The sequence below is a fragment of the Vipera berus genome (genome assembly GCF_964194415.1).
Source record: "Vipera berus genome assembly, chromosome: 1".
In the NCBI taxonomy this organism is placed as follows: domain Eukaryota; kingdom Metazoa; phylum Chordata; class Lepidosauria; order Squamata; family Viperidae; genus Vipera; species Vipera berus.
The window spans coordinates 158463954-158489484 of NC_138202.1; the positions used below are offsets into that span (position 1 = coordinate 158463954).

The 25531-nt window shown below is 41.4% G+C and overlaps 1 protein-coding gene across 1 annotated transcript in view; it reads left to right on the top strand.

Annotated features, from left to right (window-relative positions):
- The window catches only part of ERICH2 (glutamate rich 2), a gene marked incomplete at both ends in the record, with an annotated part of 43262 nt that extends 22444 nt beyond the window's left edge, over nt 1-20818 (top strand). The window contains 7 exons of the mRNA XM_081340111.1: nt 2076-2112; nt 7336-7419; nt 8063-8145; nt 14386-14579; nt 15417-15474; nt 20131-20202; nt 20679-20818. Of these exons, the coding sequence (XP_081196237.1) occupies nt 2076-2112; nt 7336-7419; nt 8063-8145; nt 14386-14579; nt 15417-15474; nt 20131-20202; nt 20679-20818 (668 nt within the window). The remainder of the gene's footprint in view (nt 1-2075; nt 2113-7335; nt 7420-8062; nt 8146-14385; nt 14580-15416; nt 15475-20130; nt 20203-20678) is intronic.
- Between the last annotated feature and the right edge of the window lie 4713 nt (nt 20819-25531).

A 25531-nucleotide genomic window follows, 5' to 3' on the forward strand; every position in this document is an offset into this window, starting at 1 on the left:
TTAGGCAGTCAAATAATCTCATGGTAAAATAAATAATACTGCGAAAGAAAAATGAAGCCTGATGTATCTGTTCAGCATCAAAGTGAGAAATGAAGAATCAGAAAATACTAAAATTGTGTTCGTAGACACCATCTTCCATCATAGCATACCCTTCTTCTGTGCTAGAGATAATAAATAGGCCTTGATACTTTTCAGAAAGTCCAGAAACAATGGAGCTCAGTATCTCTCTGCAGAGCGGTTGCTCCTGAGTATAGAAGGAGCTATCAAAAAAGCTAATTTCTAAAGCCTTGAATAATGTACCCTGTTCATTTAAACTGGACAGACAGATGGATATTGGAGTGGTCAGCCCCTTCGATAAGCAGATCTGGAGCCCTGCACTACATTAAAGATGGCAACTCTCGGGCTCAGAAACTAAGGAGGATACGTGGTGATTCTTTCCAGCCGAGTTCTTTGTTGTTTCACGGCTGTAGGCAAAATCTTGCCAAACTGAAGCAGTCTACTATCTGTATTTACCATTTACCATTTATCAAAATGTATTTACATTTTGAGAAACTATTAGGGGAAGGCTGTCTGCGCCCTCTTTCCTCTCACACATTATATCTGGACTGACCTGCCTCTTATTCCTCTGGAATGCACCCCTGATGATCCAGCCTCCTACGTTCCATCATAGGAACCACCACCTTGAATTGTGTCTGAATGCCAACAGGCAACCAGGTTTCCAGGATACCCCCTTTATTGCCTAGGCCAGCACATTCTGCACCAGCCGTAGCTTCCCAATCTTTGTCAAGGGTAGCCCACATACAAGCATGTTACAATAAGGCAACCAGGAGGTGAGTCGATCTTGACTGGGAACAAAGCCTTCGGATTCAGAAATGGTTACTTCCTGGCCACTTCCTTATTGAACAGAAGCTGTAATCTAGGAGGATGGCAGAATTGCAAGCCACTTCTGAATGGGACAGAACACTCCTTTTCAGAGTCAGAGTCAACAACAACAATAATAATAAAGTTGGAAGGGAACTTGGAGGTCATCTAGTCCAATTCTGGGAGTTGAAGTTCCTGCTCAGGCAGGAAACCCTATACCATTTCAGACAAATGGCTGTCCAGTCTCTTCTTAAAGACTTCCAGTGGTGGAGCATTCACAGCTTCTGGAGGCAGGTTGTTCCGCTGGTTAGTTGTTCTAACGGTCAGGAAGTTTCTCCTTAGTTCTAGGTTGCTTCTCTCCTTGATTAGTTTCCATCTGTTGCTTCTTGTCCTGCTTTCAGGTGCTTTGGAGAATAGCTTGACTCCCTCTTCTTTGTGGAAGCCCCTGAGATATTGGGACACTTCTATCATGTCCCCCCTCATTCTTCTCTTCATTAAACTACACATACCCAATTCCAGCAGCCGTTCCTTATATGTTTTAACCTCCGGTCCTCTAATCATCTTAAACAGAAATTTTAAAAGAGAAATAGGAAGATGTTAGATGTTAAAGAGAAGTAGGAAGAGGAGAGGACCATGATGGATTCCATATTTAGATGTCTTTGAGCAGAATCATCCTTTCTCCCTTCTGCTTGACTGGACCTGCCCCTTCAAGAAGGAAGAGAGACCTTGCAAAAGTGTGCTTTCCTCCTCAGTGCCTTGGGAATGGTCTAAGAAGATATCCTGATTGGATAGCACCAAAAGCTGTTGCAAAGCCTGTCCATGGGTCATCCAAAATGGACCAGTTCAGTTTTTCTGCTATATTTTGGTCTTGATTGCAATGGTTTCAGATAAGCTGTTTCCTTTAATTGCTGGAGTTGCATGGCCACCCACTCTCTCTGCAACATTTCCTAGCAAGGAACAGTTGGCAGCAGATGTAAAGTTATCCAAAATAGTCAGATCAAATGAAAGTTCTTGAAGAGGGGGTGCATGACAGCTGCTTTTAGAGGCCACAGAAAAAGCCCTCGCTCAAAGAAGTTAAGGAAAGACTAGCAAATATATGTTACATTTATTGCAGACATTGTTACCATTCTGTGATTTCTATTTTAAGAGAAAAATTATGATTAATACATTGACCCTGCCTCAAATGAACTGCGATTTTCTATTTATGTTTTTAGAGGAAGTAGTTATTGAACCAGTTCAAACAGTCCCACGCTAAGGAATCTATTATGTGGCTGGTATAGTTCTTGTATTTTTAAAATCATATCTTGTTAATAGATAGATTGGTACCAATGCCATAATTTTTTATACATACGCATATAGTTAGGACGCTGAGCTTGTCGATCAGAAAGTCGGCAGTTTGGCGGGTCGAATCCCAAGTGCCGCGTAACAGAGTGAGCGCCTGTTACTCGTCCCAGCTTCTGCCAACCTAGCAGTTCGAAAGCACGTAAAAATGCAAGTAGAAAAATACTACGGTGGGAAGGTAACAGCATTCCGTGCGCCTTTGGCATCTAGTCATGCCGGCCACATGACCACGGAGACGTCCTCGGACAAGCGCTGGCTCTTCGGCTTTGAAACGGAGATGAGCACCGGCCCCTAGAGTCGGAAACGACTAGCACGCATGTGCGGGGAAACCTTTACCTTTTTATATAGTTTAGAAATAAATCTCATTCTTTCAAGTAAATACAAGTAGGATTGAAATCACAATTGGAAGAAATAATACTGATTCACAGTTGGTATATACTATATAGGTAAAATACATACTAGAATTTCCCGGCAAGATTCCTGTGAATCCCAGTGTGCTTACAGATGCTGCCCTTGTTGCCTGCCAAGCCTCCATCCTCTTCTACTTTTTAAATATTTAAATTGTTTCAGTTTTAAACAAAAAGGAAGCAAGCAGGGGACACAGCAAAGTATCCTTAGAATAATCTGCATTGACAAGAATACATTCAGAGTGTATATAGATCCCAAAGAAGTTCTCAGGCAATAGAAAGCCGTTTAGATCAGATTATGACCACTCTGCTGAGGGGAAAAAAACAACAACGTTAAGGATAAACCAGGGGTTAGGAGTCTGTACTCTCTGGGGTGTCCAGTGGGCCCACCACTTGGTGATTGGACAAAGCCCCCCATGGCAGCCATTTTCTTTTGCTATATATGATATGTTTCCCAAATTTCAAAGCTCCACCTATTAGCTCAAAAAGTTTGGGAGCACTATAGGTGGCATTTAGATCCTAAAAAGCTTGCAAGTATGTATCCGAACTATCAACCTAAATGTTGGAGATGTGGTGGCGAAGACGCAACGTATTTTCATATATGGTGGACCTGTAAAAAGGTTAAAGCTTTTTGGATTAAAATTTGGTGGAATATGCAGAAGATATTTAAGAAAAGGATAAAGTTTTGTCCGCAATTGTTTTTACTGGGCATAATTACTGATACTACTGTTGTGGACACTAAGTTGATGTTGAACTTAATTACGGCAGCAAGACTTTTAGTAGGTCAATATTGGAAGAAGGAGGAACTGCCGACTATAGAAGAATGGACTCTAAAGGTTTCTGACCTGGCGGAAATGGCAAAGATCTCGGCTTACTTGAAAGACCATTCGCAACAACGTTATATTACGGGGTGGAAAAAATGGATTGATTACATCAAGAATAAATATGGGACTAAAAAGTTTCATTTAGCATTTGCATAAGTTTTGATGTGATATTAGTATTGCTTGTAGTCATTTTATATGAGCTAGAGTGCGATTACTTAATAGCTTATTGTTGTTAGTATATGGTTGTTTATGATTGTTTTTTACTTTTATACCTTGTATTTAGCTCTGGGAAGTCGGGGACGGGGAGGGGGGAAGGGGAGGGGGGAGGGTTGGGAAGGGTTGGGTAGGGGGTGGGGGGAGGGGTTGTTAAAGATAAAATGTATTGAAAAACTTTTCAATAAAAAAAAAGTTTGGGAGCACTTAATTAGTTTAATACAGGTTTGTCGAAAGCATGTAACTGTGCTGATTTCAAATATTCATAGAATATATATTTGGTTCCAGTGACTGGATAACTTTCCACATCAATCTTGGGTCCAGTGCAGATGTATTGCAAATGTAACTAAAGTGTAAAAATGAGGAATGGGCTATTCAATTGCATTTAGTTTATTCTTGATAAAGTAAAGAATCCGAGCTCCACTTGGTTCTCATCACTACCACCAAAACATCCACCGGCTTTGATTTTGATGAAAATATTCATAATCTGACCGCCTACTCCTAATCCTATTAATTTCCCTAAGTGCTGTCGTATCTACATTTCACCTGTGTATAATGGTTTCTTATCGCTATGCCTAGATTATAATGCCAGAGCAGTTAAAACATTCTAGGGTTTGGTTTGATTGGGTTTGGTCTGATTGGATCTCTCACCCCTATTCTTAGAACCTGTGCTAAAATTTTCTTTGTACTTTTTATTTATATGGGCAGAATGAAGCATTCAAGGGTAAATAATTCAGAGCTTTTCTCATTTTCCCTTCCACGATTGTGGCTAAGACACTGAAGTTCAGCTTTCCTGGGGTGGAATATTTGAGTTCTTGTGGCCTATTCTTCCCAGTATCGCTTCATTTCCCCCCCCCCCTCTTCTAAAAACCTACAATAGCAGAAAGACATATGGTACTAGGCTGCCAAAGGTAACCGAACAGCAGCATCGCACAGTTGAACTTGGCTGGAGTCAAACAAGGGCCAGCATCGCACACTCTTTGCTTCCCTTTTATCTACAAGGAATAAAAGGCTCTTCTGTCAGAAGATTGTCTGAGAGCTTCCTTTCACTTGCCAAGATCAGTTATTTTGTGATATTTCTATAAGCTGGCACCTTCCACAGAAGTGATGCGGGGAGGGCAGAATCTGTTGTGATTCAGGGTCAGCCTGTGGGTTCGGCAGTTGGGTCGGACGACTCAGAGGAGGAGGAGGGGGGTGTTGAAGACCTTGCTGAGGGGGTTGGAGAGCTTGCTGATGAGAGCCCCCAGCAAGGCCCCTCCCACCTGGTCACGACGCAGACCCAGCTGTGTGAGCCTGACAGCGTGGATGAAGATGACCCACAGCTGGCCCTGTTCAAGGACGCCCGACGCAGGAGGCAGTCAGTCAGGAGTAAACAGAGGAAGGCAATGGGGCACCTCGGAAGGAGGCAGAGAGAGGCCACGCCCTGAACTGTATTTAAGGGGAATGTGTGGGAGGGCTGGTTTGCTGAAGGCAACCGCTTGGATTGTTCCTGCTTCTTAGCTCATGTTTTATGGTTGGTGTCTTGTCTTGCTCTGTTTTATGTGAATAAATTTGGCAGGCGTAATTCCAGCCTCTTGCCGTTTGTAAAGGGGTTGTCCCTGCCTTTTCTGCAGGGCCGGGAGCAGGCTGGTACAGAACAGAATCAGGAAACATCCTTGCACCGTCTCAGTGCAAGCCCTGTTTTTGTACACGTGTTGTGAAGTCACCTGTGCCTATGTCCAGGGTGGTGCTTGCAGGGCAGTACAGTTTTTGTCAAATTTGGCAAAGCGGCAAGGCCCTGCGGATGCCCGTTCCTGTAAACTGTTGCTTATGCTATTGTAGTCACAGCTTGTTTGTAGAGTTACAGCAGTGCTTCCCATACCTGGGGTAAATTAACTTAATAAATACAGTGATCCACTTAATAACTGTGGCGAGGAAAGTGATAAAATGGGGCAAAATTCATTTAACGCTGTTCTCATTTAGCAACAGAAACATTGGGTTCAGTTGTTGTAAATCGTGGACTACCTGTAATGCATTCTTGTCTAAATTGAGCAGGTTGATCTGTGGGATAGCTTCATGTCCCGTCCTAGCTTTCTGATGCTAATGTGATTTTTTTTTTCTAGCTTTCAAAAGTACAATTCCCCGCTGAGGATAATTAACAGTGTCTGTAGCAGCATATTTGTTTTGCAGTCCATATGTTTTGTTCAGCAGGAGTAAGTCCCATTTGACCTCAAGCAAATATATTACATGGTGGTGGTACTCTTTAATAATGAAACACATGAAAATGTGGTCCTGAGCATTTCCTCTGCATGATACATAACACAAGGGAGAGTGTGCTGATGTATGGGGTCTATACCGCTTGTGTTGGAAATAATAAGTTTTAGCAGGCTCTAAATCACACAGGTGTATCCATTAGAGTTAACAGCTACAATCATTCAGTTCCTGTAAGATATAATTCATTGTATAATTCATTTTTTAAAAACTCCACTAAATTAAGTTTAAAAATCATAATTTTCAGCTATTGGTATGAAAATAAAATGAAAATGGAAGGCGCGGGCCGGATGCATCACGATGAAACCGTGCCCTCCCCATTGCCGGCAATGGGGGAAAAGTCGCGATACATCGCGTGATGTCACGAGTTTGACATGCCTGAAATAGATCCAAATATGATTGAATCATTTTTAATTTTTTCCCCCCAAATATATGTACATTATGTATTCAGTGTATTTCTGACTTTCCAATGCACTGTGTAGGATAAAATAAAAGTTTATGATTAAAATGTTAAAATCAATGAAAAGCACATCAATAAAATGAAGAAGCTAAAAGTAGATATACTCTCTGTTAAAATCCATTTTAGTAAAACTGAAATGTTAAATTTCAAAGGTTTCTCTGAGTATGAACAGCTTCATCTTCTGAGAAAGGGTATTAAAATGAGAATGGACTCCTTTGATGGGAGTTTCAGAGTCTGAGAACTACTTTAGATAATCCCAGAAATGTTTTCTATATACTACTAGATTATTTCTAACTTAAATATGTACTAAACTATCCATAAACTATTATGAATAAATGATGTAAACATTGTAAAAACTACAGCGAAAACTTACAGCTGAAAACATTGAATAATAACTAAATTGTAGTACAGATTTTAGAAAGATTATGTTTAAAATTGGGGAAGTATTATACAGTGAATGTGATATTAATGTATTTACTCATGTTGGAATACCAGGGCTATAAAATAGGACATTTAACAATATTCCAGAAAAAGGTGGGGTAGCAAACCATTTCGGTACTGTTTCCAAGAAAACTGTGTAGATATGTTTGTGTACTTATCAAGAGTTGAACTTGACTCAATAATATCTTTATTGGTCACTCTGTAAACTAAGGTATTTAAATTTAAGAGACAAACTTACATTAATTGAATTATTGAAATAATATATTCATTCTCTGTAGAGATATAAGGTAGGTTATCATTTTAGAAAATGTATTAATTACTCCACAGTTCACCAATTATTTTACGGTATGTCTGTATTCTGCTTGCCTTATCATTGTGCCAAAATCAACCTTTGACCCTAACCTTGAAAAGATGGAATACAACAAAGCAAAAATAAAAAGTGACAGCAACTGTTTAAAATTATATTTTAGTAGAATCATTATTCTGATGTTTAACATTTTTTGCAGTGATCTTTTTTTAAAATTTTTAACCAAGGTAGCATGGGATGTGGAAATGAATCTACAAGCAGATCTTACACTCCGTCAAAGCACATCTTGTTATGTACAGCTAAATCATTAGAAAAGTAAGTCTCACTTCAGTTGAGTTGTTAATTAATTCTATTATGAGAACAAACTGCTGACATCAAGCTTTTTAAATAGTTAACTGTTGTTCAGCTACACAACTTTGTAGATCTTGACAAGTTTTTATAGTCTGCTCTGCAGACATTGTAGAATTTTTTTATTTTATTTTATGCATGTGAGGGAGGTGCCGCCCCATGATGTTTGATGCCAATGTGACATCTAGAAGTTCTGAACACAATAATAATGTGAAAAGACCTCAATAATTATATCGGTCTGTATGGCAATTGATGTGAGGATAGAGATACTCCCTGCAATGAAGCTGCAATAATAGTTTGAGATCATTCGTGACCCATACCACTCTCAATCCACAGACAGGAAAATGCAGCATTAACTCTGAATAGCTTTTTTTCTTCACCCAAATTAAACAACACTAAATGCGCAGAAAATGCTATTTTGCATTTTTTTTAAAATGGGCATGCTACATGTATAATGCAATTAATTTGGCCCTAAATATTAAGTAATTCTGACTTAATACTAACCATGTAAAGAAAGTTTAAAAAAAACCCTGAGATTTATTTAGTATTTATTCTGTTGACTTAAAAAAATATGCTTTTTTATTGTTTGGGGAAAAAATGCAATGCTAAGACGGAATGCTTTAGCAGCAAGGATTGCAAAAAAGAAAAATCTAAAGATGAATGTAAAACCGCATGACTGCCTTGAAGAAGCAGGTGAGATTTATGTCTGCATTTGTGCTTTATAGATAATACGGGAGATTGTCTATTGTTGGAATGGAGAGTAGAAGCCGGAATTCACCTAGGCACTTCCACCGTGGGCAGCCTCTATGTCTTGTTCTGATGGTGTCAGTTTATCCATATTTTTAATTTGGTATTGTCCCTAGAGACAAATAATGGTTCTGGACACGCATGATTTTGCATGTGTGCAGCCACTTCATCTTCATAAAGTGGCATCCATTTGAGCCATAACTACACAAAACGATTATCAAATTTGATTGGAGATCCTTATAAATAGTATTTGGTCTTGCTGTGGCTGCTCTTTCACAGTGTCTGGAGGCTCTGGATGGGGGACAGCAGGCTTCAACTGAACCCTGGTAAGGCAGAGGGGTTGGGGGGGGTGCGTGGAGCCTCAGGATCAGCTTGTCTCTGCCACCTGCTGCTATGTCTCGCACCCCTCTGGTCGCTGGCTTGCCCCTTTGCGCTCTCTCTCTCTCTCTTCTCACACTGGTTCTCTGCTTCCTTCACACTCTCTCACTCTCCATCTCACTTCCTTCTCCTCTCTCTTCCTTTGTTCTCCCCGTTTCCCTCCAAACCTCCTCCATTTATTCTCTTCTGTCCTGAGCTGCCTATTCCCCCCCCAATTTACAGGCAATTCCCTTTTCCTAGCGATCATCCCAGGATTTCCCAGGTAATTAGATCCCTCCCTGCTCTCAGTCACTGCCCTGATGTCTCAAGGTCTCTCACTCTGCCCCTTGCCCTGGGGGTCAGCTTGCTCTGATTGCTCACCTAGGGACCTCCATTTGCCCAGCTCAGTTTGCCTCCGCTGTCCTTTGGTGCGTCTGGTGCCCCTTCTTGTCACTGGTTCACCCGCTCACCTGGATCGGCTTGTCTCTGCCATCTGCTGGTGCATTTGGCACCCCCTCTGGTCACTGGCTTGCCCACTCTGGAGCAGCTCTTCCCCATTGTCTCCTTGTGCGTCTGGAGCACCCACTGGTCAGTGGTTCCCCCCCCCCGCCACCTTGATCAGCTTGTCTTTGCTGTCTGCTGGTGTGTCTGGCATCCCCTCTGGTCATTGACTTGTTTTGCTGCCCTGGATCAGCTCGCCTCTGTAATCCGTTGTCAGGTTTGGCGCTCCCTCTGATCACTGACTTGTCCACTCACCAGGATCAGCTTGTCTCTGCTGTCTCCTGGTGCGTGTGGTGCCCCCTCTGGTCACTGGCTCACCAACTCGCCTGGATCAGCTTGTCTCTACCGTCTGCTGGCCACTCTCAAGAATGGATCAGCTTTTTGCTGTCCTGTCAGGTCTGGAGCCTCCTCTGGTCATGGTCACCTGCTGGCTTCATATTTCTCTCTCTTCTCTCTCTCTCCCCTATCACCTCCCATGCAACCCCACCAGGCAGGGACAAGGTGGTGGGATGGTAGCAGGGCCCTTCCTCTTCTCTCTCCTCCTTCCCAGCTCTGTGCTGTATTCTCCCACCTTTCTCTCTCCCTCTCTCTCTCTCTCTCTCTTCTCGCCTCCTCTCCTGCTTACTTTCCCTCTTCTCCCCTCATGTCTGGGAGGTTCCCTCTGCCTGGTGGTCATCCCGGGATGTCCCACCCTGCCACTGGCGAGGTGCCTCCCTTCAGGCATCCACATCTGGTCACCAGGCAAACACTGCTGCCCTGGGACACCTGCAGCTCCCAGCCTCCCAGCTGATCCAACCGTGCACCACTGCCAGCACCGATCTTAGCTCTGCCCCGGGACACTCGCAGCCGCAACTGTGCGCTGCTGCTGCCGCTGCTGATCTTTATTTATTTTTTATTATTTTAATTCCATTTATATCCCGCCCTTCTCCGAAGACTCAGGGCGGCTTACAAGCTTAGCAGTAGCCTTCATTCTATGTATATGCCTGCTTATTAGGGCTTTCACACACACCCCCAAGCGGCATTATTACAAAGTCAGCTTAATTGCCCCCAACAATCTGGGTCCTCATTTTACCTACCTCGGAAGGATGGAAGGCTGAGTCAACCTTGAGCCTGGTGGGATGCGAACCTGCACTAATTGCAGGCAGCTGGTGTTACTTAAGGAGGCATTAGCCCACTGCTCCACCAAGGCTCTGGTGGATCTTGACCCCAGCGAGCTCTTGCTCGCCTGATCAGATACAGTGAATACTGCTGCTGCTGGCCAGGGCTCTGGCATAACACCGATGAACGCCACCACTCCACCCCACCCCACCCTGCACTCTCACTTCACACTTCTATTAGTTCTTATTGTAATCAAATAAATGCAGATCGATAAAAGCAATCTTCACTTCTAGTTTCTTTGTTAGTTTAAATATATAAATGAATCGTAATATACATTACAGCGTGTTATCGCTAAGCCTTTCACCCTTTCACCTACGCATGGTACAAACATACCTGGCAATCACTTATTCTTCCATATTTCCCATGATGTGGCCTTCGTCTTGTTTCCAGCCCATGGATGAGCAGACATAAGTTGTCTTTTGTGGTACCAGGATTAATGTAGTGAATGAATTTGATGGCAGTGGCAACAGCCGTTATGCTTTGCCACCTGTTAGCTCAGAAGTATTGTGACTGCTGAGGGACGTGGTGGCTCAGTGGGTTAGGATGCTGAGCTTGTCGATCAGAAGGTCGGCAGTTTGGCGGGTCAAATCCCGAGTGCCGCGTAACAGAGTGAGCGCCTGTTACTCGTCCCAGCTTCTGCCAACCTAGCAGTTCGAAAGCACGTAAAAATGCAAGTAGAAAAATAGGGACCACTACGGTGGGAAGGTAACAGCATTCCGTGTGCCTTTGGCGTCTAGTCATGCCCGCCACATGACCACGGAGACGTCCTCGGACAAGCACTGGCTCTTCGGCTTTGAAATGGAGATGAGCACCGGCCCCTAGAGTCGGAAACGACTAGCACGCATGTGCTGGGGGACCTTTACCTTTACCTTTATTGTGACTGCTGAGGATGCTTGGAAGTATTGTGGCAACAGAGCAGCTGTTTTATCCTGATACAAATACTCCCCTTCCCCTTTGCTTTACCTCTGCTACCATCTTTCTCCTGTGGTCTCCCTAAAGAGCTGGAGGTAGCAGGCTGCAGAATTGTGCAGTGGAGCTGGCCTGCTTTGTTTTAATTCTATGGGTTACCAGTTTAACTCAAGGTTGAAATAGCTAAACAGCCATATGATACGAGATAGCTTAACTCTGAAAAGATGAGACAAACCTCTGCTGACAGACAACATTTCTATGACGGCATCTGCCTCCCAAGTCTTTTGTCAGTATCTGAGTTAGAAAGTAAAAAAAAAAAGTGTGCATGGTGAAATGAACAGAGCTGTAGAATATTTTGCATGAACACGGAGTGGAAGTTTGTTTGCTGAACACAGTACAATCTGCATGCAATGGAAGAGGGAATAGATGAGATTCTTACCAAATGGGTTAACGTGTAGAGAATTGGCAAGGAAGTGTGATGTCCCTTGGGTGGTTAATGCAGTTATGAGTAAGAAATGTTCATGCAAATGGTACAGGTGTTTTAGTTGGGGACATGAATGGAGCCTTTTACATGCAGATGAAGTCATGTTATTGAGAACCCAAATGATTTCCCAAGAAATGTTAGATAGATTGCAGTGAATGATGCAAATAAGACCACAGATTTCAAATTAATTACCAAAGTCCAAGGTAGTTGTGTTCTTCTTCTTCTCCTTAATTTCCTCTTTTCCCACTTCAGGTGTCGAGGGAGACAAAGTTCTTGTTCTTGCTATTTCTGGCGGTCTCAGCCATTGTTAGTTGATGCTGTCATAGTGGGTCTTTGATTATTGTCTCTCCATCTTCTTCTGAGTCTGCCTCGAGTTCTTTGCTCTTCTCTTTTTGTGTATATCTGGTGTGATATAGAATCCCAAGATAACACAAGGCAGTTGTGTTTGACCGCTGAGAGTACATTACTGCAAGTCACACATACTTGGAAAGCAATTAAGGCTACTCCATGTTTGCATCATGTTAAAATGTTTAGATTGGAAATAGGTGGCTACATTTTTAAACATGCAAATGGTGATAGAAGGGCAATGGGTGAGTTGAAAGAATTAATGATTGCTGAAAGAGGTAAAAATGGCTCTATGTAATGCTTCTGCCTACCTTATTACATGGAAGTTAATGTTAGGTATGTCAGGAGAAGTATAAAAGATACAAGAATGTGTTACTTAACTATGAACGGTAAAACAAGAACAAGTGGAGGCTAAAAGTATTATAGTGAATGGTTTGGGTTAAACTAGATTGTTACAGATTTCTCTTTTTTTCTTACCTCTCACCTTAAATTTCTTTTGCTGTCTACTACTTACTCATTTTCTGAAATTTTCATAGCATAGCTTATTCCAAAAGGCAATGAAATGGTGGATTTCTAGTGTAGGCTACCAATTAATCAAGTCCGAATTGTCAATCAGTAAAAAAAATCAATGAATTGACTAACTCTTGCAAGCCTATAATAATTTCTTTTACCAAGAAAGTGTAATTGGCCTGGTCTCCTTGCCATACCTTTGTAACAGATGCCTACTGAAGCGTCTGTGAAGGATATGTCCTCACCGTTGCCATCCTATTGCTAGCTCACTACCGATTCAAGCTGAATCTGAATCAGTGGGATCCACCAGGAAAGTGCTATTTTCCTTTAGAAAAAGGCATAGAGTTTGCCGTGTGAACTTCTTTTGTGCGCGAAGAAGGGCAGCAAGACCCTTCTTGGCTTAGTTTAAGAGCTTAGGTAAAAAGACTATTGTGGAAGCAGCCATTTTTGGTGTCACATACTTTCTTCCACCTGAGGGAAGAAAAAAACATCAACAATCCATGAGTGAGCTAACAGAAGAAGCCACAGTCTTCTACATCCTTACATCATTTTATTCTAAGTATTAACAATTCATAGAAAAATTGTCCAATGTTGCATTGTTTTTGAAAGTAGCTGACTTTTGAAATTAATTTGCTCTGTGTTCATTGATCTTTCCAGTCCTTCCTATTACCTTTTTTATGAGCTAAACCTGGCGTCTTCATACTTGGCCCTTTTATGACTTGTGGACTTCAGCTCCCAGAATTCCTCAGCCAGTGTGCCTGGCTGAGGAATTCTGGGAGTTGAAGTCCACAAGTCATAAAAGGGCCAAGTTTGAAGAGCCCTGAGCTAAACTCATATCATGGTTGCACATGATGTCATAGTCACTCAGCCTCACTAAGCGAAGGGTAGATTGATATACATTTTGAGCTCAGGAAAGCTATCCTGTGAGGATTGACAACTCTAATGTAAGTGCAGTGTGCACTGGAATATAAAAAAAAATCTAGTGAGTGAACCTCTTGATCACATTTAAGGGAAAGTCCTCCTGCACCTGAGGCAGAGTCAGTTTAATTCCAGCATTCCAGGTCCCTCAGTGGCAAGCCAGCTGCTGAAGGGAAACCCAAAAATAGGCTACTACCATAGTAATCTCCCCACAGTGAGGCTCTCCACATATTGTAATTCTGTATGATATCCTCTTTTTGAAGAAGGAGATTCCATCAGTAGCCCTGATTAATGAATACGTCTCATTTTTAATTTAGAGCTAAGCCCTATTAGCCAGCATCAGATTCTGAGGCAGAAATTCTGTAAATTAAAAGATTTTTAAGTTGCCTGTATTGGCAATTATTATCATAGGGGAAATTTGTCCTGTTATTGGGGAAAAGAATCTTTATCTCCTCCAACCATATTAGTTCTTTCTTGAGTTATCTTTTTCTAAGATAATGGCTTAATTGCTACTGTCTCGTCTCACGTGAAATATGCTTTCAACATTTAAGTTACTTGGCTGTCTTACTGTAGTTTTCTTTTAAAGAGAACTGTTATTAACTACACCGCATCAATTGGATATGAAACAATATTAATCCAAACCTAATTATGAAGTACATGGTTGTTATTAGAGAGGACAGGATAATTCTCATGCTTCCACCCCTGGGTAGAACAAATACAGAAGAATATACTGTTTATGGATATCAGTAATATCTGACTGTGTGTATTTCATTGGATCGATAATCCAATGTTAGCCATTCATTTTATTGTACAAGCACTCAAAATCATTTGTCTTACATACTGTATATTTAAATATTTAACGAAGAGGGCAATTTAATGACAAACAATTAAAATATGAACCAATCACAATGTGATTTTGTTTGTGTTAACGTTTGTAAAAGGTTGGTGTAGAATTCCAAATGCCTCTCTTATCCTTTTCATGGGTGTTTGAATTTTTTTTTTAGATGAAAAAATGAAAAATTCCAGGATTGATGAAAAGACTGTCAACAATGAAGTCTGTAGTAAACCACAAAAGGACAGTGTGGACCAAAAAAATGGTGATGAAAAGCCACCAGATAGTTCAGATGATGAAAACAATACTGGTCAAACACACAGTGAAACTCAAAAGAGAATCGCACCAATACAATTGATGGGAGAGGTACAAGAATATACTAAATTAACTAGCAATGAAGCAAAATTAGCTTTTCATAGAAAACAAGTACACATATTTCTCAATATGGTTACTATTTCGTAAAATAGGGTTTACTTCCCCACATATAAGTAAAAATCCCATTGTTATAAATAATGTAAAAAAATTGTAAGAATCTACTTTATCTTAAAAAAAAACATAGCAGGCATGAATACATTTATGACACATATGGGAGAAATAGTTTTGTTTTGCATGAAAAACAATATTTTTCATCTCAACAGTATTAGTGTGATCTGTCTACAATAAAAAAGGAACATGTCCACTCTAATGCAGATATGGGGTGTGATAATCTTCGGATGCTTTCTTCTGCCCTAAAGGCTAGGAAGGCAGCCTCACTTTGCTTCCAGCTCTTTCAGAGAATACAAGGGCTACAACATATATGGACATTTCAATTTAAATACCTCTGACTCCAGAAGATGCGTGCAACAGCACAGTATCTTCAATCTTTTCTGTATCATATTAGTTTTGTAATTATGTCATTTTCTTCATCTAAGGTTCTTTAAAATGATATTTACTTTAATAACGAAGAGCATAAGATAATGCGTAACAGGCTATATATTACCATTATTGATTAGTGACAACCATAGTATAGTCTACGGATGCAGTATTTTATTTGTTATTTTATTTAAGATATGCTCATGGCTTCCACTGCTTCAATCCCAGGAACGGCCATAAATAAAATTTAAAACAAACCTGAAATCAGTTAAAAGTAATAAATCTTACCACACTCTCAAATAATCTTAGGATTTTTTTAAAAAATTGTATATTTTAAAATCTCTTTCCTAGTTTTTGAAAGCTATAATGGAACGGAAATATAACCTTGCAAAGAAGCTTTGTCAGATGAGTAAGTACACCATTGTGTCAGTATTGTATTGTTTATGTTGTTCATTATTATGCCCATTTTTTTACTCCTGTGTTTACCACCCAGAGTGGCAATTGTGAGATTAAGTACCATATTAAAAAATTCCTTTTCACCCCTTTGGGTGGCATGTGTCTTCCTCAATCTCGGGTCCTCAACCAGTGGCCTGGGAGTTTGAGAGTTCAGCACAGTATCTTAACTGTTCCCAACACTGAACTGCTTTGGACAGATTGCTCTGATATCATTCATAGGATCTGCTCGAGCCACTCTCCCATCTTAGGAATCACAGCCCCAAATGCTCCTACCACCACTGGGACACTTTGGCCTTTAATTTCCACATTCTCTCTAGTTCTTCCTTCAGGCCCTGGTACTTCTCCAGCTTCTCATATTTCTGCCTGATGTTACTGTCACTTGGCATTGTTACATCTCATCACCACCACTATCTTCTGCTCCTTGTCTACTACCACAGTGCCTTGTTGATTGGCCAATACCCACCTGTCTGTCTGTATCTGGAAATCCCACAGGCTCTCAGCCATGACCTTTGGTGGAATTCCCCCATCTGGAAATGGGAGGATCTAGCCGATACACAATGCCAGCCACTTGGTTGTGCTATTCAATATATGCTGTTCCTGCCTGCATGTTACATTCTGCCACTATGGTTTGGACTGTCTAATATTAATTTTGTTATTTTATTTCTCTGCCCACTTTAAATTGGAGATGGTATTCAAAACTCAACATGTTGAAAAGATAGCTACGTTTTGATTCGCATATTGCTTAAGGGAGCGTAATTTAAGTTCCCATCATGGATTACTGCCTTGTCGTGGCGAAGGGGCTTGCGTAATTCAATGAAGCTATGAGTTATGCTGTGCAGGGCCACCCAAGACGGAAAGGTCATAGCAGAGAGTTCTGACAAAACGTGATCCACTGGAGAAGGAAATGGCAAACCACTCCAGTATCTTTGCCATGAAAACCCTATGGACAGTACCAAAAGGCAAAACGATATGACGCTGGAAGATGAGCCCCTCAGGTCGGAAGGCGTCCAATATGCTACTGGGGAAGAGCAGAGGGCTAGTACTAGTAGCGCCAGAAAGAATGAAGCGACTGGGCCAAAGCCGAAAGGACGCTCAGCTGTGGATATGTCTGGTGGTGAAAGGAAAGTCCGATGCTGTAAAGATTCTTTCTCCATAGGAACCTGGAATGTAAGATCCATGAACCAAGGAAAGCTGGACGGGGTCAAACAAGAGATGACAAGACTAAACATCGACATCTTAGGTATCAGCGAACTAAAATGGACAGGAATGGGTGAATTTAATTCAGATGACCATCAGGTATACTACTGCGGGCAAGAATCCCTCAGAAGAAATGGAGTAGCCTTCATAGTCAATAAAAAAGTAGGAAAAGCAATACTGGGATACAACCCTCAAAATGACAGAATGATCTCAGTTCGAATCCAAGGCAAACCATTCAATATCACAGTAGTCCAAGTCTATGCCCCAACCACCAGTGCTGAAGAAGATGAAATTGACCGGTTCTATGAAGCCCTACAGCACCTTATAGAACTAACACCCAAAAATGATGTCCTTATCGTCATGGGAGATTGGAATGCTAAAGTAGGAAGCCAAAAGATAAGTGGAATAACAGGCAAGTTTGGCCTTGGAGTACAAAATGAAGCAGGGCACAGGCTGATAGAATTTTGTCAAGAGAATACGATGGTCATAGCAAACACTCTTTTCCAACAACCCAAGAGACGGCTTTACACATGGACATCACCAGACGGTCAACACAGAAATCAGATTGACTATATGCTCTGCAGCCAAAGATGGAGAAGCTCTATACAGTCAGTAAAAACAAGACCAGGAGCTGACTGTGGCTCAGACCATGAGCTTCTTGTTGCAAAGTTTAGGCTTAAATTAAAGAAAGTAGGGAAAAGCGCTAGGCCAGTCAGGTATGAATTAAATCATATCCCTGTTGAATATACAGTAGAGGTGACAAATAGATTTAAGGAATTAGATCTGATAGACAGAGTGCCTGAAGAACTATGGACAGAGGTTTGCAACATTGTACAAGAGGTAGCAACCAAAACCATCCCAAAGAAAAAGAAATGCAAGAAAGCAAAATGGCTGTCTGAGGAAGCTTTGCAAATAGCTGAGGAAAGGAGGGAAGCGAAAGGCAAGAGAGAAAAAGAAAGATATACCCAATTAAATGCAGAATTCCAAAGAATAGCTAGAAGAGATAAGAATGCCTTCTTAAATGAACAATGCAAAGAAATAGAAGAAAACAATAGAATAGGGAGGACCAGAGATCTTTTCAAGAAAATTGGAGAGATGAAGGGAACGTTTCATGCAAAAATGGGCATGATAAAGGACCAAAATGGCAGGGACCTAACAGAGGCAGAAGAGATTAAGAAGAGGTGGCAAAATTACACAGAAGAGCTATACAAGAATGAGCTTAATGTCCCTGATAATCACAATGAGGTGGTCACTGACCTCGAGCCAGACATCCTAGAATGTGAAGTGAAGTGGGCCTTAGGAAAGCTGAGCAACAACAAAGCTAGTGGAGGTGACAGTATTCCAGCTGAGCTATTCAAAATCTTAAAAGACAATGCAGTAAAAGTGCTACACTCAATTTGCCAGCAAATTTGGAAAACTCAACAGTGGCCACAGGATTGGAAAAGATCAGTTTACATTCCAATTCCAAAGAAAGGCAGTGCCAAAGAATGTTCAAACTATCGCACCATTGCACTCATTTCTCATGCTAGTAAAGTTATGCTTAAAATCCTACAAGCTAGACTCCAGCAGTATGTGGATCGAGAACTACCAGAAGTACAGGCAGGATTTCGAAGAGGCAGAGGAACTAGAGATCAAATTGCTAACATACGCTGGATCATGGAGAAAGCTAGAGAGTTCCAGAAAAACATCTACTTCTGCTTCATTGACTATGCTAAAGCCTTTGATTGTGTGGATCATAACAAACTGTGGCAAGTCCTTAAAGAGATGGGCATTCCAGACCATCTTATTTGTCTCTTGAGAAACCTATATGCAGGCCAAGAAGCAACAGTGAGAACTGGACACGGAACCACTGATTGGTTCAAAATTGGGAAAGGAGTCCGGCAAGGCTGCATACTGTCGCCTTGCCTATTTAACTTATATGCAGAGCACATCATGAGAAAGGCAGGGCTAGATGAATCAAAAGTTGGAATTAAGATTGCTGGAAGAAACATCAACAACCTAAGATATGCAGATGATACCACTCTAATGGCAGAAAGTGAAGAGGAAGTAAAGAGCCTCTTGTTGCGAGTGAAGAAGGAGAGTGCAAAACTTGGGTTGAAACTAAACATTAAGAAAACCAAGATCATGGCATCCGGCCCTCTCAATTCCTGGCAAATAGATGGGGAAGAAATGGAGGTAGTGACAGATTTTATTTTCCTGGGCTCCAAGATCACTGCAGATGGGGACTGTAGCCAAGAAATAAAAAGACGCTTGCTCCTGGGGAGGAAAGCCATGGCAAATCTAGACAGCACACTAAAAAGCAGAGACATCACCCTGTCAACAAAAGTGCGTATAGTCAAGGCTATGGTCTTCCCAGTTGCAATGTATGGCAGTGAAAGCTGGACCATAAGAAAGGCTGAGCGCCAAAGAATTGAAGCCTTTGAACTATGGTGCTGGAGAAGACTCCTGCGAGTCCCTTGGACTGCAAGGCGATCAAACCGGTCAGTCCTAGAGGAGATCAACCCTGACTACTCTTTAGAAGGCCAGATCCTGAAGCTAAAACTCAAATACTTTGGCCACCTAATGAGAAGGAAGGACTCACTGGAGAAGAGCCTAATGCTGGGAAAGATTGAGGGCAATAGAAGAAGGGGACGACAGAGAATGAGGTGGCTGGATGGAGTCACTGAAGCAGTAGGCGTGAGCTTAAATGGACTCCAGAAAATGGTAGAGGACAGGAAGGCCTGGAGGAACATTGTCCATAGGGTCGCGATGGGTCGGACACGACTTCGCAACTAACAACAACAACAACAACAATATATATATATATATATATATATATATATATATATATATATATATATAACTCACACATGTCATACAACCCGCCTTGCCTACCCTACAAGGTTCCATCCAAAAAAGGTGCCGGAACTCCGTTCTGAGCGTTCAATGAGAAAAAAAGCCATGTGTGTGTGTATATATATATATACACATACATATATATACATATATATATATATATATATATATACATATACATATACATACATATACATATATATAATATATACACACACACACACATATATATACACACACACATAAATACATACATATAATTTTCAGAGAGTAGAGTTGTAATGCAATGTTATGCATGTTATTTCCATTTACATTGTGGGGTTAATCTCAATTTATGAACATTCCAATATATTGCTTAACAGCCCCTTCCACCCCAAATTCACTGTAGCCAATGCTTTGGAAGAAGAAATAAACAGCTATTGGTTTTCAGCAGGTAATCACCTAAATAGAGTGCATAGAAAATATTTTTGCACTCATGAAATAGAAGTTGATGGTTAGGATTGGGGGGTGGGAAGAAGGATTTGTATTTTCTTGCACCCCAGAAATACTAATTCCTTCTCTCTTTGTCAAATTCCAGTTCTGATATATGAACCAAGCAATCCTGAGGCTAAGCAGTTTCTTCCACTTATTGAGAAGAAACTGCTTCTAGGTGAGTACGGTCATTAGAAATATTACAAACTATTTAACAAACTTTTATGAAGTCACTGTTGCAATTGCTGATGGAACAGTGCCCACCAGAGGAACAAACCCCTTGTCTCCCCGCCAACCTCCTAAGCATTTTCCAAATTTGCTTGAGAGAGTTTGGAAATGTATGAAGCAGATGTGGAATTATAATTGAGATCAACACAATATAAATCTTTCCAGCATGCAATTCAAGCTGTTCGATGTTCACATCTCCAATTTGTCTACGAAGTTTTACGACACCAATTTCTAATTTTTGAAAGGATGTATGTAGAAAGTTTCATTTCCATTGGATTTTCTCTTAAGACGTAGTCAACCTCTGGAAAGCAGGAAGAAGATTCAAATGGCTTATGAGGGCAGCAAGCACCAGGCCACCACGTACATAATGAGCGTTGAGAAGAAGGGCTGCTTTTAAAGCTTGTGTCTTTTACACTTCTGTGTTAGAAAGTCAGTGTACTGATCAAGAAGATGAGGAAAGTGAGGAGGAGGAGAGCAGTGACGAGAACGAAGAAGAGACCAACAGCTCAGAAGACAGCGAGACTGAAAGTGAAACAAGTTCTGAAGACTCTCATCAGGATTCCTAGAAATTTGGAAGCACCCTAAATAAATGTTTCTTTTTCTCTCTTTTTTTCCCTGCAAAATACATTAAAATCAACAGTCCATTAATTCAGCCGTTTATCGTGAGATACAGATGTGTGGCTTGTGCATAGCTTCTTACGTGGTGTACAATTTGTGGGATCAGTGTGGTTGTTCCTAATATTTAGGGTTGATTGCCTCAGGTACTGCTGTGTCAGTCTTCGCTCAGAGCGTTAAAGGCAGGTCTGATATATATCCTCTGATTGTTTTGAAAGTATAACACAAGAGGTTTCAAGAGGGTTAGAGGCTGATTACAGAAATTACTATTGTGATTTTTGAATCTCCCAAAGATTCCTACTAAGAGAAAGCAGAAGAAGGGAATGTATCGTACATCTCTTTCCAGACCCTGCCTGATATTGTTGTACCAGAAGCCAAATTTGCCAAACTGGTTCCTCTAGATGAATGGGACTACAATCTCCTTAATCCCCAGCTGGTCTGATCTGCAGTTAGATTAGCTGTGAATGATGTAAGCTAAAATCCCACACAGTACATTAAAGAAGGCTGAGAGATTGTGAGAATATTTTCCCCATTTTCAAATGGGTATCCTCTCGGCAATGCTGTGTAGTATTATCTACTTTTCAGTTACTGATGTTTCACGATAGTTTTGCTATAAGAATTTCCTTTCCCCCCCCCCCACTGATACAGTTTCTGAAGCTAGTTCAAGAATTCTAAGGTATGGTTGTGCTTAATCTGTTTTTCAGCTCCAATTATGTTTTAGTTCCAGCTACAATTAGATGTTTTATCTCTTGCTTAGTAGCAGTAGCTGCAGCGGAAAATCTAGGGGGGGGGAAACTCAGGGTTAGAATGCTGAATGAACCCTGACTTTCTGGAATGTTTCTAAGTACTGAAAGGCAAAGGAAGAACTCCAAAGCCAACAATTGACCCAGAGAGATAAGACAGAGTATTTCTAATCTTGTGGAAATTCATACTTGTTCATGCCACTCAACCCCACAGGCTCTGATGAGTTTACAGTACACCTTCAAACAAATTAATAAAATCCTTTAAAAGTGCAGAACTCCAAAATATGTATTTGAAAAGATTTGATCCCCTTACTGAACTCTAATAGAGAAGAGTCTTGAATCAATTCCAGAAGCAAGTTGTTTTATCATAATTGCCCTTCCGTAGAAAGGGAATTATGTTAATGTATCATTGCAGGATTTATTTATTTATTTATTTTTGAAAATGTCCTGCTAATAACCTAAGTAACCTCAGAAAGGTAGGAGGATGCATTCTGCAGATAACCTGAGCCTAAATTGTGCAAGGCTTGTGAGCACCTTTAACTGGGTTCAGGCTTTGTGGTGTATTCAATAAAGATTTTGTAAGATTTTCAGAGGCGGAATGCACCTAGAGTTTTATTTGGATTCTCCAGCTGGATGTTGACATTCACGTAGGCATTATATAATATGAGAGCTACCTTGCATCCATGTGATATTTCTCAAGGAGCAGAGTAATTGTCTCCTAACACCACTGTCTGGGAAGAGTGCATGGGAGAATGAACTCAAAACTCAGGGTGATCAGACAATTCTCCTTCCCCCTGGGATCCAGAACTCGTGTTACAGCCTGGGAAAGAGGATTAAGGATGTCTCACCCTCTCCTTCAGTACAGAGCACGTCACATAAAATGGACAACAAGTCAAGCATGTGGGTGGGTAGAAGGAAGAAGGAGTTAAATCAAAAAGACAGCAGATAGGTGGGAGAAAAACTGCCACAACAAAGTTAAAAGATGGGGGGGAGGCAAGCTGTGGAGTTGCAAGACCTGCTGAGGAGCAAAGATTGGGTTGGGGGAGGTGTCAGAAACCCTGATCAGAATCTGCAAAAGAAGCAACCAAAACAAGCCCCCTCTGTGCTACATCCCGGGCACACAGCTCCCCAAACCAGCTCCAGAGGGAGAGAGGACCGTGAGTGCTGGGGGCAAAGGAAAGCCCCGTTTGCAAGTCTGCAGAGGTGAGAAGGATTCTCAAGTGCAGTGGACTCAGTTTGATTGCAAGAGCTGAAGACCTTGCAGAAAACCAGATTGAAAATGCTAGGAAATGGTTAAGATAGGAAAGCAGTGTTACTAACAATGCTAGGAACCTGAACATAGAACACAGGATATAAATCCAGATATTAAACAAAAGTAGTTGTTAGCTTATAGTAATAGGAAGTCACTCTAGGATTTTATTTAGGAAGATCTTAAGTTTGAGAATGGAAAACATAGAATTATAAGAATTAGGACTTTTAATTTTGTAAAATAAAAGACCTTTTTGGGGGGGCAGCAAAATCTTTGTCTCTTATCTGTATCAGACAAAACAACCTTATCAGAGTCAACCACTACAAAACTGCTTTAAGCACTGCCACCTGGCTACCATAGACCTTGATATCAAGAGCCATAAGAGATATAGGAATACCAATAGGATGATGCCTCTTGTACCTCTGTATCCATTTACTACCCACAGCAACCAAGGACTCCTCTACCAAAGCAACAAACCAACTTCCCACAAGAGAAGCTGCTAAAAACTTTACTTAGATGAGCACAAACTCACTGCAGCAACCTTGAACAGTGAAAAAGAAAACAGAGCATCTATACAACATAGCCCTTAGCACTTACTTAGGGTTACATACTGCTTCATAGTGCTTTATATCACTCTCTAAACAGTTTACAGAGTCAGCATATTGCCCCCAACAATCTTGGTCTTCATTTTACTAAGCTTGACCTTGGAAGAATGGAAGACTGAGTCAATCTTGACTAAGGTCAGAATCGAACTCCCGGCAGTGGGCAGAGTCAGACTGCAATACTGCATTCTAATCATTGTGCCACCATGGCTCTGTAACATATTCCAACAAAATGGATATCCACACAACTTTATCAAAAAGTGCCTGATCACACAACCTAACACAGCACAGCCAGCACAAGCCCTAAAAAGAATAACACTGCCATACATTAAGCACATCTCGGAAACCACCAACAGACTACTACAACTGCATGGAATCAGTGTAGTATACAAGCCTCCTTAAGTAACACCAGCTGCCTGCAATTAGTGCAGGTTCGCATCCCACCAGGCTCAAGGTTGACTCAGCCTTCCATCCTTCCGAGGTAGGTAAAATGAGGACCCAGATTGTTTATTTATTTATTTATTGATGGGATTTATATCCCGCCCTATCTCCTGAAGGACTCAGGGCGGCTCACAATAAAACATATAATAAGTGCATAAATCAAGATAAATGAAATTGAGAACATCAGTGCAATAAAAAATTAGAGAATTTAAAAATGAATTAAAAATACTAAATATAAATTAATTAAGATGCCTGTCAGTCTAGGTCAGCTTGGTGGAACAGGTGTGTTTTGAGGCCGCGGCGAAAGGATTGGAGGTTTTGGGCTATCCGAAGCTCAGGGGGGAGCTGATTCCATAGGGTTGGTGCTCCCACAGAGAAGGCCCTCCCCCTGGGGGTCGCCAGCCGACATTGCCTAGCTGACGGTACCCTGAGGAGGCCTTCTCTGTGTGAGCGTACTGGACGATGGGAATTTGTTCCCGGCAGCAGATGGTCCTGCAAGTATCCCGGACCTAAGCCATGTAGGGCTTTAAAGGTAAGTACCAGCACCTTAAATCTCACCCGGAGGGCAACTGGTAGCCAATGCAGCTCCCGCAGGAGGGGTGTAATATGGGAGTATCGGGAAGCTCCCATCACAACCCGCGCAGCTGCATTCTGCACCAGCTGAAGCCTCCGGGTGGTCTTTAAGGGCAGCCCCATGTAGAGAGCATTACAGTAATCAATACGGGAGGTAACGAGTGCGTGGGTGACTGTACGTAGGGCATCTCGGTCCAAAAAGGGGCGTAATTGGTATATAAGACGAATCTGGGCAAATGCCCCCCTAGCCACGGTTCCCATGTGATCTTCAAAACTGTTGGGGGCAATAAGCTGATTTTGTAATAATGCCACTTGGGGTGTGTGTGAAAGCCCTAATAAGCAGGCATATACATAGAATGAAGGCTACTGCTAAGCACATTGGTTTGTGTTTAGAGTGTAAGCCGCCCTGAGTCTTCGGAGAAGGGCGGGATATAAATGGGATTAAAATAAAAAATAAAAATAAATAAAATAAATAAACCAAAAGACCCAGCAGCCCCAGAAGAAAAACAGGAGATATCCACAACACACAGTGTAATGACTGCCACAACCACTATGTAGGACAGGCAGAAGACTGGCAAAATGCATTCATGAACACCAACTAGCAGTCAGAAGACATGATGAAAACTTTAATTTCACATCATATGGACAGATTTAACCACAGTTTCAATTGCCAAGCCCAAAAACGCTAGGGAATTTCCAGAAGCCTGGCACTCTGACAAGTTAGCCATCAATAGACCTATAGACATAAACAATATCTATTTACTATGCGAAAGAGAGAAGAAGGCAAAACAGAGAACAAAAAGACCAAAACACCTCCCCAGTCCCCACCAGCAATCAACACCCGGATGAGCATAGATTAACTCCAAGATTAAGATCAGACCAACAATCAAGTAAACAAGACCCCAGTCAAGAAACTGCCAAAGAAGTCAACAATAAACAGTCCAAACAAAGAATCTCTAAGACCTCTCCCACCAACACTGACAGGGCAAGCTATTAGAACAGGGGTCTTCAAACTTGGCCCTTTTATGACTTGTGGACTTCAACTCCCAGAATTCC